The sequence below is a fragment of the Amblyomma maculatum genome, chromosome 6 (genome assembly GCF_055883805.1).
Source record: "Amblyomma maculatum isolate TAMU_Amacu chromosome 6, ASM5588380v1, whole genome shotgun sequence".
In the NCBI taxonomy this organism is placed as follows: Eukaryota; Metazoa; Arthropoda; class Arachnida; order Ixodida; family Ixodidae; genus Amblyomma; species Amblyomma maculatum.
In genome coordinates, this window is record NC_139349.1 from 134903888 (window position 1) to 134917564 (window position 13677).

Sequence of the window (13677 nt, forward strand, 5' to 3'; positions counted from 1 at the left end):
AAATAAATGACACCACTTTCAGTGAACCCACACACTCATTTCTGGGACTTCGAAGAACTGCTAATAATTAGCCCTTTTTGGCAAGAAAGAGGCATGTCCACTAACACTGACACTGTCTGAGCATTTCGTAATAGCACACTGTCCCCTAATCGGCTGATACATGTTCCCTTGAAACATTTCAGTTCATACTTTGGTGCCTAAGCACATATTGTTGACATTTTATCTAACAGTGCCAGTCCCTTGGCAGAGTTTGATGCGAATTAAATGATGACAACATCCCTGTAGTGATAGAAGCATGGTTAGGTCAGTGTTCTCTGTGCAGGAAATGAACATCATCAAGATGGTCCTTGTCTTGGTAAAAGCAACAATCGTGCACACGTGCATTATTGCAGTGACGACCATCCATGGGCTACAGAAGCCCAGTTATATCCAACCCAGTTCCTGATGGCAACACAACAGCCACCATTTGTGCAAAACGCCATAGAAGAATTTGCTAGGGATGCTGAGATGGTTGTGCCAAAGCAGTGAGTAAATTACTTGCAACATATATTCACCAATCCTTGTTTTTTATTATTTCAGACCCAGTAAAAACAGTGTGCACAATAGGGCCTGCTAGTGTATAACAACACACACACTAACACAGAGAGTTCATCTGGTATGGACGGATTCAAAATACTGTGTCTCTCACGGTCACTGTAGCTGATCCCAAACACATCCATCTACTGAAAACGCCTATTTGGTTCCAGTCAAAAAACAAAAATGGGGAATAACCTCATAGTCAGCAGCTATTACAGTTCACTGTACCTAAACAACAGGGCAATATTTGACATAGTGGTTCACTGCTCACTCAGACCTAGCTGCTTTCTGAGATTACCAAACATGTGCTACCTGTACTGTGAAACCACTCAAGCTCAGTAGCAAAAGTCGGCCCCTACTGCGAAAATTACTGCATTTGTGAACATGCAGCACCATGAATATTAATTAGCAGTTTCTAAAATGTGTTCTTCAAGAAGGTTGTGTGTAGGGACAATGTAAAAGCACACTACAAGAATTAACAAGTAACACAACAGTACAGGCTCCATTAATCTGAAAGATAACAAGTGGAATGTTCAAAGGTTTAAGATCTGTGATGCCTTTTCCTCGAGTGCATGCATTGCACTCAGTGAAAGAAGTATGGGAATGCCATCTGTATGCATGCACCATAATTAGTAGCAAAGGGCTGCAAAGCTGGAACTGCTCTGGCATCCACAGGTAAACATTTACAGCACAATATTTTTAGTTCCTTGCATTTCAGTCACAGCTTAACGAACTTACCGATGCAATACAGCTGACATGAGAAACACTAGAACAAGCAGCAAATGTACAAAGAGAAATATTCTGAAATTCCAAATTATGCGCACTGTAATGATGAATGCATGGAATTTCTGAAACTGTACATAATGACAATCGCTAAACCGGGACACATACTATTAAGCTGCAATCTTTTCCCCACCAACTTTTTTTTAAGACAGCCACATCTCAGTTTTTCATTATAGGCCAAAAAAAGAAAACCTAACACGAAATTCAACTGTGTGCATGTATGTCAATGCTAATGGCAGGCCTATCACAGCCAGAAACAGAAAAAAAACAAAACAACAACAACATGATGTGGTCTTCAGTGGCTTGGCCTCCACTGCTAGCCTATACGGAATAAAGTTATTTTTTTCCCACACCCAACAACACCTCAAATTTTTGCTCAGAAGAGTAAAAAGAACAATACAGTAAACCTGCATATTTTTACATGGTTATAATGTCATTACAAATTCCAAGGCAATCCACTGAAATCTTTCAAGGTAAAATGATATGCACATATCTTAATGCCAAGTGTGAAGGACAAGTTGGAATGGAGTGCAGCAACAGTTAGAACCGACTGCAAGCATGCTCTAATGAGGGTAAGAATCGTACATCAAGAAATTAATAGGTTGCACATACCAAGAGAGTTCCAGTAGCCTCTGGTACGGTGCCTGGCTGTATTACTGAACTACGATAGTGGAAAGCCGTGTGTGGGAATGCACCCTCTGAGGCACATCATTTCACTTAGTGCTTCCCATGCCTTACTGCCATTAGCATGCCTTCCATTGAAAAAAAAAAAAAGAACCATGAACATGAAGAACATGCACTATCTACAGTTAAGGTGCAGTCAAAGTGATTTAACCTGACAGGTAACAGTGCAGCAAAGGTGGTAGGCAGCTTGAGCAAGTATTGTCGCCTCTCTCAATAGAAGCAGACCCCCGACTGCACAGTATTCTCCATTTGGCAGTGATATATCCACAACAGAAAATCGTAAGCTACCAAGAAGACAGGCAAAACTGCCCATGTCCTGTAAAACAAGTTAAAACTATGCTGAATTCTCCGTGTCCTATAGCTAAAAGCAAGAATGAAAGACATTCACACTAACGAAATAATCGCATTCACAACTTGGCTATAATACTACGCCAAAAAAACAAATGCACTGGGACATAACCGGGTACTGTCGCTGTCGCACCTGTATAAGCACCTCGAAAGGCAGCACACAGCATACAAAGAGAAAAAAATGAGAAGTGCCTGCTATTCCATTCGCAATATGCACATGCTTGTCTCACCAAAACAAAGCTGCCAGCATTATCGCAGTGTTATGTTAGAATTCACAGATAAGCTTATGATATTCACTAGCAGGGTGACAGACCATTTTCCTTGAGACCTCTGAGGAGAATCGAAACAGAGAGCTGGTAGTCAACCTGACATCCACATTACATTGACACAGAGGCAACACATTCCATTTTGGTTGCACTCTGGAGTTATTTGCTCACTCCACCTGTATTAATCGCACTCAATTTGTGTCCATCACCATGGCGCTCACAACCCAAATATCACAGAGCTCCGAGATTCGCACGAATGTTTCAACAAATGAGGCAAGGGAAAGAAAAAAGAAAAAAGCTCAGATCTTTAAAGTAAAATAAATATTAAAAGGCAGTTCTCATGCACCAATTACAGTACAGCTGTAAAAATAATCTTCACAGTTCATGCATAACACTGCAGTCAGTTAAAAAAGTATGATGGATGTCAAGAAATACAATCAGTATGAAGTTAGTAAAGAGTTAATTCAACATTGGATGTAACAGACCACGTACATAAATATGCACATCTGCCCAGTGTTGGTGCATTGTGAACCATATTTTTTTACGTCACAAGTGTCAATGATATAGGACTATGAATCATGGCTCCAAATGAATTTTCAAATTGTAAATGCTTCACCCTGAATGTAATTACAGCTAAAGAGAGATAAAAAAAAAGCATAGAAACACCTCCCAAATGTGCAACCTTATGGAAGAGCTAAGCCTCCCTAGGAATGCACCAAGGCTGTACCTGGAGGAATGCTCACAAAGTACGACGTCCAGATACATATAAAACAGCTTTGCATAAACTTCAGTCTTTACCATTTTGTGTCTATGGTCCTCTTGTACTCACAATCACTCGGCATGAATACAAACAGACTAAAGTATTTTGGGCTCTGGAAGTCCGCACTTAACACCACGGACACATGGAAACCATGTTACTACATGACATTTGCACAGAATCCTAATATGATCCTCTTCTGCGATTTTCCTACAAGGGTTTCACCCAAAAGTAGGTCATAAACAGCTTGCCAACTACACTAACATTGCGGTTAAAAGCTTGCCTAAGATCTTTAACAGTGCCCGAATAACTCAGCACAACTAGGTTGATCGTGCAAATGTCCAACAAGAAAAAGAACGACACTTTTCATCGCGGACCGCGATGCAGTTCTGGTGTGTACAGTGCACCACAGAAATTTCTCCTGGTGGAGGGCCTACATTATCTTGGGACAAACAGTACGTTACTAATCCAAGATAGTCTGAAAGAGAATGTCAATGTTCCCAATGAAAAGTGTCAATAACAGCACGCGAATGACACAGCGAAAATTGGCTGCGGGTTCGTGTCAGCCACCACTGGTGCACTCCCAGCGTGTGTGCATATTGAGGGCTCATGGGTACTCGAGCCTTTCACTGCCACTGAAAATCTGCTGCTGTAGTCGGGAGTTGAACTCATGACCTTGTGGGCGGCGAAGCCTTGGCTCTGCACCGGAGAAGCAGTCCTGGGAATGTGTGTAAAGAGGCAGCTCCCCTTCAGGACGCAACGTGCTGCAACAGGGCATGGTGGTCGTCTGGCAGTGGAAGTGGTGACATAAGCTGCCCAAGCACTGGCGCGTCAGATGAACCATTCACGCTTCTTGGCGACGTCGTGGCCTCTCACACCATGCACCACAGCAGTGTCAGCGTCTGGAGCGTCCTTGGCACCAGTGTCTTCGTAGGTAAGGTACTCGCCTTTGTGGCGTGACACATAGCGGCCCAAGATGATGGCCATCAGCACAATGGCCGCTAGGATCACAGCCAGCACACCTGCAAAACAGTGATCAAAAGAGGTCAAGACGAAAAAACTGAACATGTTAACAGTGCAAAATGAGCAATATGCCTCTATGTACTGAAATGGACATGATAAACAGCAACACTTCTGTGGCTGTATAAAGACAGCACAAGTTTTCTAGAACTTACCAATATTAAAATGCTCATCAAACAGCCCACTAATTATAAAGATAACCAGTGACGTTCCCACGCAAAGCAATCACTCTGCATTCTTTTCTGCAGTGCAGGTCCCTCTCAATCATGTCACCACACACGTGCCTGAACCAAGGCAACAACAGAGCAGGTTGGTATACATTCATCTTGAGATAACAATAAGATGAGCATGTGTGTAGAGCTTATCTTAAGACCTGCTGAACCTCTGCCGTGAAATCACCATGAAAGCAACACATAATGCCACACGGTAAATATATTAACTACCTCTTTCCCTTCATTGCTGCCACAATGACAAGGTACTCTTCAAAGCAGGAAAGCCTGCATGCCAAAGTCCCACTGTTCGGCTGAATGAACACAATTACTGTCCTTCTTTGACCCCAAGGTATCCCTTCTGCTAAACTCTGTTCACTCTCTGGCTACCTGTTCCCGATTCAATGAGGCCAAAATGAATCACTTTTGCACTCATTAACAGCATTTCCCTTTTATGTGTGTGTCTTCCACAAGCATCACTACACTCGTTCAATTAACATTAATATCTAGCCGTTCCAACCAGTTATCAAGCTGTGCAGGAGCAGAAGGCACTGCACAGGATTGAATAACTCACCGCCCAATATGGCTGAGTCTGCGTACGATGAGACTGCCCAGGGCTCCATGTAGACGCCCGGCGGCAGTGTAGGTGGTGGTCGAGTCTCATCCTCCGGGGGTGCGTACGTGACTGGTTCGATGCCACACGTGTCTTCGCGCACGGCCCCCTCGGGGTAGGCATGCACGTTGCTGCGCCGACTCTCCTGGAAGTAGCGCCTCAGTGGCATGTGGTCATCAAACTGCACCCGTGAGATGCAGCCCACGAAGCCTTCGCCTGTGCCCATCGACTCTGCGAGCAGCAGCGAAACAGGAGGATGAGTACAAAAAGAACTGCCTTCAGGAAGCGTGTAGTCCAGCTAATCCCTTTCGTATGAAAGTGCTCTAGGCACAAGTCAGCATTGCAGTCACTCCGTGTCAGGCACTGCTTTGCATCCAACGTATGGTATCAAAATTAATGTGAGGACATAACGTGCACTGCTGCAGATCCAAAGTTTGACACTGAGGGCCAACTAGCTACAGTGGTAATGTTCCAGTAGGTAAACACATGGCATGCTATGTTGCCATGACAACAATATTACCCAAAGAAATAACAGAAAGACCAAGAAGAAGCATCCAAGGGCATTTGTAATGCAAACACGTGTACAGTGGCAATAAGTACAGGCAATCCAGAGGTTCCGAACAATCTGGTTGGAAAACACACTATAAAAGCAGTGGCTTCCCCATTTAGAAACTTTTTTTTAAGGAAATATATGTATTTCAAGCTATATTTGCGACCCTTTTGGGACCTGTGAACATTCATGTAGGTACCATTAAAACCAACTCTCAGTGTTCTCTTTACGGTTCAATAAAACAAATCAATAATAAAAAAAAAATACTGTTTAATAAAAATATTGTTACAATGTGAAATGATGTTGCTGCACAGCACTACTAGCACACACAGCTTGCATTCAAACTCTATACTGAGCATGCCAGACTTCCTCTTTGCTGTCCTGGAACGCATTTCCACTTGCATTTGTACAGGTTGCAATAGATTGCTTTTAATTTTTGTTCTTAGTGCACCCACCAAATTTTCAAGCCAATATGGGCAATACACATGCTGTAAAACCAAATTATCTGCAGTAATCTGTATATAATCATAATTCAATGGACACTTGCTTATGAAGGTTTAACAATGGCCTAAAATGTGTGTAGCTCTTGCAGTTCCTGAGAAAAAGGATCAGATGTTGCGAGCAGCTATGTTTTGAGATAAAGTGAAAAAATTAGCTGCATATCTTGGACACTAAAAAAAAAATAGGTAAACTGATTTATGACTGCAATGTATGACTGTATGACTGCAATGTATGACTGCAATGTATGACTATGACTGCAATGTATGCTTCCAATGTGAAGGCTGTACAACGTTATTTTGTTAAACGTCCCTGTGCTTGCAGAAATTCTATTCCCCAAAGCTGAGCTTCACAAAACGAAGTTTGGCATTTTGTTCTTTGTTCCATGGGAGGTGGAAAAGTGGAGAGAAAGATGTCCCCTCACCACATTCAGAAAAGACGCGGGATTGGGACAGGGAGGAGAGAATGGGAGGCAATTGGTGGTGGGTAAAGTCGAAAAAAGCAAAATCCCCTCGGCCCCTCTTTCAAGACAGGAGAGAGGGAAGGAAAGTCAGAAAGGGAAGATAAAAAAGGCTGGGAGGTGATAAACGGCGAGAGTGAAGAAAGAGTACTAGGTGTAACACTAACTACGATTCTTCGATTGGATCACGAGAGTGAAGCATCACATGGTCACAGGGGCAGTGTCACACGGTTAATAGACAAGCTGAATCACACCGCCAATTCACACTGTCTGAACCTGTCAGCGGCAGCAGAAAGCTGTTTCGTTCAGGAGGGACATTAACGCTAACACATATCGTATTTACTCTAATGTAACACGAGTTTTTTTTTATAATTTTTTACTCGCAAAGTCTACCCTCGCGTTATAATCGAATACTGTGATTCAGTTGGCCAAAAGCAGCACCAAGGTGCTGCCATAATGAATCTGTTACCACTCGGTTGACTCTGTTTCGGTTTCCGTGATTTTACGACATATGTTGGCAACATGGGTACCAGGGAAGTTAAATCAGCCAAATCCCAATCCAACCAAAGCTAAAACATTTCGCTTTTCCCTCATAGGCTCAGAACCACGTTGTCACCTTTATCACGCGCTTGTCTTTTCTTTGGCAGTGGATTAGTGTGGTTACTTCCGTTATCGCATTTCGCACGATACCAACACGCCGTGAACAGTACGACGCTCGCTTCAAAAGGAAAGCTATTCTGATAGCAGAAGAAATAGGAAATTCTGCGGCAGCTCAACGGCTAGACATTAACTAATCTACCATACGTGGGTGGCGAATGCAACAGTAAGTGATTTTAAAATGTGAGCCTGACTGCAAAGGCTTCCGACGACATCGTTTGGGAGGACAACAGTGACAAGAAAAACTCAGTTGCCAAGAACTCAGCCTCTGACGATGACGACAAATGAGTGTTTATGATGTGACTGCAAGAGCCATGATGTCCATTAAAGGTACTGTTTCAAGCGTGCATCTCGCGTTACGTTCGTGGTTTTATTTTTTCCCATTGGGCAATATGCAAAGTAAGCCCTCGCGTTACATTCAAATAAATATGGTACTCTGCAGCATGAATCGCAATATTCAGCAATGCTTTTTTTTCCCCTTAAGTAAGAAGGTTTCAAGGTCGAACTTGACAACAACTAACAAGAACCTTTCTTCACTAAACCATGTCAAGCCAAGGTCGCCTTGTAGAGCCGGAGCCGCTACTGAACATGCGCCGAGCAACAGGTACACCGCTGCCGATTCCGTAGCCTCGCTGCGCCATGTTCTGCATACTGGAACACTAACGTGAATAAACACGAATGCTGACTTGCTTTCGGTCCTACAACTAAGCTCCAGCCATGCTTAAACCTGCACCTTCTGGATCGAATCCAGAGGAAAGCAAAGGCACCCATATTCAGTGCGGTGTCAGTGCTTGTTAAAGATCCCCAGGTGGCCGAAATTACTCCAGAGCCCTCCATTAAGGCTCCTCTTTCTCTCTTCCCACTTTCCTCACTTGCATCACAGCCCAGTTCAGGTGTCCGCACAGAAGTGTGAGAGATAATGCACCCTACCTTTACATTACAAATGACGCTGAAGGGCTTGTGGGTTAAAGTGGGAGAAATCTTCACGCGCAGAACAACCTTAGTCAGGTATCCAACAAGAAATGAGAGATACTGTGCCTTTGCAATGGGAAAATGACCTTGAAATGTGCTGGCCAAGTAACCAGTCAAGGTGTCCACTGAGTTAAGAAAGATACTGCGCCTTTCCATTCTTAAAAAAAAATGTATGTTTCATGCTAGAACATTAACATCAACACACAGGAACGTGACTTTCTTTCGCGCTTGTAAATAGGTTCAAGCCATGCCTAAACCTGCACCAATTTTTTTTTTCACACAGTTTTCAGGTAAAGACTGGGTGATGCAAGAGATGTATCTCTTTCAATACTGCTGCCACTTAAAAGTGAGCAGGGACATTCTGCACATTCGGATGAACAATTCAGCTTATGTAAAAACGTCTTCCAAGCTGTGTGCGTTAACAAAAAATAATGCCAAGAGAGTGGAAGCTGAAGTAGGCTGTGCAATTTGCCACTGAAAGAGAAGACTCAATGCTTGATGTCCACACAGACCAGATGCAACCACATGCAGAAACTGGACTAAAAGCTATATGCTTTTGCGAGAGGAATCGGCATGACGTAATATGAAGTGCAAATCAACAAACAAAATGGAAATTTGAGCAGCAGCAGAGCGACTGTGGCAGCAGGAAAGCATCTCACCGTTTCGCCCCACATAGATGCTCAGCAGGTCGTTGAACTGTGCATCAGCCTTGCCTCGGATGTTAAACGTGTGCACCTGGGGCTCATAGTTATCCACCTAAGGATGAGAGATGAATAGACAGCTATAGAAAGGCCATACACATGACAAGAAAACAGATTAAGGTTAAGCGAGCAGCAAAGTGCATGTACACCCTTTGTCAAAAGTTGAGCCCAGGGGTCTACTTCTGAGCCATACTATGTGGCTCGTAATGCAATCCTAGGTTTCTGAAATTGCTGAAGGCAAGAAGATTTTTCGCCCTACCCTCTCCAATGGCTAGAAATTCCATGACTGTTAAAGAACTCATAATATGTCGCTTAAAAGCAAACCCTCTGGGCTCTAAACTTTTGACAAAGGCTGTGCATGAATGGGGATTCACAGGGGGAGCCATTAACATCAGTGCCATACCTTCAAAGACTGAGCTTAAGTGTCCTTCATTTTTTCTTAAAATTTTACTTAGTTATTATCAGGTTCAAATGCAGCTACACATACTTCCCAGCAGCAAACACAAAACCATGAATCACCATCTTCAATCATGTACCACCAGGCACACAAATGAGCAAACAAAATAACACTATTCTAAGCTTAGTGATTGAGAAGGCCGAGCACTGAGATCTCTCTACATAGCACTTTATAATCAGCGAAATGATGCTGATTAGTCAGAACAGCAAGTCATAAAAGCTCTGTTCAGGTCGTATCAGAAGCTGCACTGTGCATCTCTTTGCAAGCGTTAGCTTTGGAGATGTCAGTTGGCATAAAATTGTGCACCACAACAAAGGAAGCAAAGTGAACACATGCAACTCACAAATATGGTCAGCCTTTCCCCATTGTGGGTACGCTTGATCTGGACATCGTGAATTTGACCCAAAGCAAAGTTCTCATTCTTGATGATGATCTCCTGCCGCTCAAATCCAAAGTCAAAGACTAGCCTCAAGTGACCTGGGAAAAGAAGGAATCGAATTCATCGATCAACAGATTAGAATGCCTGCAATTGAGGTTACACTGATATCTCATACAGCTCACAAGTTCCTTGCTAGGACTTTATAAAAGCCCTAATGATACAACAACACCGAAGTATTAAAATGCAGAAGGTGGTGCACGCTGTCCACACAAGTGGCCACAGGGAAGTTCACAAGGCACACTGAGAGAAAAGATCCTCAAAGGACAACTCCAGCATTGTTTTTTGCACCTCCAATCATTTGACTAAATCTTTCACAATAGATTCCTTATAGTCTTTTTTTTTGTGGCATATTTTTCAGCTGGGTGGAATTTCATTTTGGTAGAAATTAATTTTTGCTTTTTCTACTTCACATCCAGAATCACTGCGATTTCTGTGACCAACCTTGCATGCACGATGCCGTGAGTTACACACACACACAACTGCTCTTTGTTTGCCACAACCAAACGAAAGTAAGTAAAAATTCTATAATTTAAACAATATTAATTGAATATCCTGGCTAATCTGAAGAACTTATGCAGTCCCGTAATTTCTTATGTAAATTTAACCTGTTAATTCGAAGAGATGCCCTGCACTGGGCCATTTAAATTGAAGATTTGGAGTGTGATGCAAAAATTCCTGACCCCAAAATCGCCACGAACCAATGAAATGATAGCCCCTTAGAGCCACTAAGTGGCACTGCAAAGCGATGCTGACAGTTGATATGCCGTAGCGCACCAGCTCCAGACAGAACAACTAGCACAAAATGCCACCCAGAGGCAGAGCTTGCAGACGAAGCCCACCTTCGCATAAAACTTCCTGCCTTGGCGTGATTTTTTAGCTGTGTTCGGTTAATTCCAACATTCTTTGTAGTCCCGATGATGAAGATGTATTATATACTTCAAGCTCTTTTTGGTAATTTAAGGCAAATAATGACTGCTACAGCAGTCTATTAATCAAATACAGTTGTCAGTCTAGTTAGCCAACATGCACGAAATGAGGTGTTTTGACAGTAAATATTTTGACCTTATACCTTATACAGTCGAACCCGGTTATATCGAACCCGGATATATCGCATTTTGGTTATATCGAACTCACGAAATATCCCCTTGAAAATCCCATGTAAAAGTATAGGAAAGCCACGTCATATATCGAACTCAATTTCACCGGTCGTTCGATATATCGAACTCCGCACCACGCACTGGAAAGCGTGCCTTCCCCAAAGACGGTCGCATTACCCTTGGCCGTTTGCCGCGTGACGTTTTCAAGCCACGCGCGGAAGGAATGAGAGGGGACAGTTCGGCGACGGCTGGTCTGGGCAGCGCCGCGCGCATCTGCAGTTGTTTCCCGCGCGCCAACACGACGTTTGCAAGCCATGTGCGTGGGTGTGCCCATTCTTTTGCTGAGCTATCTCTCTCCTTCAGCACGCGCAACGCATGCGCCAAGCCAGCTCAGCCCGTTTTCAGACAGCCGTCGGACGCTTTCTCCAGCGTGTGTTGCGAACCCTCTACGTGCGGCGGCGCGGCGGCGGACGTGGCTATGGCGCCTGCGGATGTTAAGAAGCGCCAGCTCTCCGTTTCTTTTTTTTTTTTTTTTTGCGAGAGTCATTCTTTCCTATCGTTGGGCTGTACGCGCGGCGTAGCGTAAGATATGGCGGCTGCGGACGTTAAAAAGCGGCAGGAATTTTTTTTTTTTTTGCGGATTGTTTATTTTATTTTTTTTTTTTTTTATCGTTTATCCTTGCATGTATGAATCAGTGAAAGCACGCGGTCAGCTGCTGTGATCATGACGCCCGCCCCAAGCGCGGCGTGATAAATCGAACCAGGCTTGTGCAATCAAGCCATCACGGGCACGCTCCCCGCCACCGCAGGAGCTATAAAAAGATAAACGTGCCCTGACGTTATCGCTGCGCAGCATCTTGGCACGCTGCCAGTGAGCTGCGGATGAGACGACCGAAACGGACTGACGCGCGCCATCGACATGCAACACAGAAACCTTGTTTTGAGCTGCCGCGGTGGCTCGAGCGGCGAGAGGGACGCAGTTCCAACAAGTTTGAAAATTTTCGCTCTGTCGCTGCCGCTTGTCGCTTGCATGTGAGCGAGCTAGCCTTAACGCATCTTCTTTTTTTTTTCAAATTCTCGGGTGCCAAAGTGGAGGGTGGGTTCATTATGCGAGTGGGTTGATTACGCGACAAATACGGTATCGTTTTTTCGCATCGTAAGTGCCATCCCAAGCCGATTTCTGTATATCGAATTATCGATATATCGAACTATTTCGCGATCCCCTCCGAGTTCGATATATCCGGGTTCGACTGTAGTGATTTTATACTTTGGTGCCTGCTGTCAAAATATAGCTTGCAACCTGTCTAATCATTGCTTTCTTGCTTTCACTGTCTTATACACATTTTCAATAATTGTTTGCTGGGCGCCGCCACACTACTCGCTGGACTGCATTTTGCGCCTGGTGCTAGCACGGTGGAAGCCACAACGGAACAGATTTTTCTGCAGTCCAGAGAGGAGGCGCGTCAACATCTCCTTTGCCCGATGAAAAGGTGTACAAAAAAATTAATGATTAGGGCTTCACTATAAAACAACTTATAATGCTAAAGTTCTATTTCTTCTCCCACAATGAAGGAAAACTTCAAGTGAGCTGCCCTTTGTGAAGTCATCTTTAAGAACATTTCTGAAATAAGTGAACCTGGTAAAATAAAAGATCGGACCACTGTGCAAAACCGTGCTGTCCATGCTGCATAAAACTAAAAAATTACATAGTTGCCATTATCGTGCTGAAATAAAGAGTTCAAGTTTAAAAGAAGTAAGGGTTTTGTACAAAAATTTCAGAAAATATACAAAGTTGAGAAGATTTCTCTGAAACACACCGCTGGTTGACATCATGAGGTTCAGGTACTCCCCAGTCCTCGATGACATTCCAAAGATCATGCCGTGGTGCTCTGTGGTGGTGAAGCCCACCCGAATGTACTCCTCCAGGGTGGACAGGGTTGTCTCAAAGTCATACCGCACAAAGTAGTCGGATCGCAAGTTGACACCGATCTCTGCAGGGAAAACACAACAATCGTTGCACTTACAGCCATGCTTCCAACTTCTGGTGTTTGGCATCAGCTTGCAACAACTACACACACAAATTCACAGGCAGAGCACCCTGCACAGCAGGGTTTGACTGAGAATGCTTTTGCATGGCATCTTGCTGCATATCATTTCTGCTCTTCCTTACTCGGCCACCATACTCTCACCGAGAATCGAAGAAATAAAAAGTGCACTGGACCAGAGCCAGCCTTTATGAAAAAAAGTGTTCTTGGTGGAAAATCCTTTCAATATGCTAGTGATTGGTAGAATTGCCTAAAAAAAAGTTATTTTGTTTAGTAGGTCTATTGCCTTCAGTTCAAGCTAACACAGCAACAATATTTAGTGCCCCGTTATGCATGCAACTGCACTTTACAACATTGTTGCAAACTTTTTCTCTGGAAGGAATTGGGTTCAATCACTGCCTGGTTCTGGTCTCCATATATTGCTGTTCCAGAATAAAGCACTCATAAAATTTCAGGAAGATATGCCCTACGGAACTTTGTGACCAATGTGCCACAAAAGTGTACTGCAGGCTGTGGCTCTCCGTGTGCACATTTGTTTGCCCATG

At 43.7% G+C, this 13677-nt stretch overlaps 1 protein-coding gene across 1 annotated transcript in view; it reads right to left on the minus strand.

Annotated features, from left to right (window-relative positions):
- Positions 1-549: 549 nt before the first annotated feature.
- Nrx-IV (neurexin-4) overlaps positions 550-13677 on the minus strand; it is a 62097-nt gene continuing 48969 nt past the window's right edge. Inside the window, exons 19-23 of the mRNA XM_084607433.1 lie at positions 12905-13078; positions 9895-10028; positions 9053-9149; positions 5218-5487; positions 550-4436 (exon numbers count right to left, since the gene is read on the minus strand). Of these exons, the coding sequence (XP_084463559.1) occupies positions 4246-4436; positions 5218-5487; positions 9053-9149; positions 9895-10028; positions 12905-13078 (866 nt within the window). The 3' untranslated portion in view covers positions 550-4245. The remainder of the gene's footprint in view (positions 4437-5217; positions 5488-9052; positions 9150-9894; positions 10029-12904; positions 13079-13677) is intronic.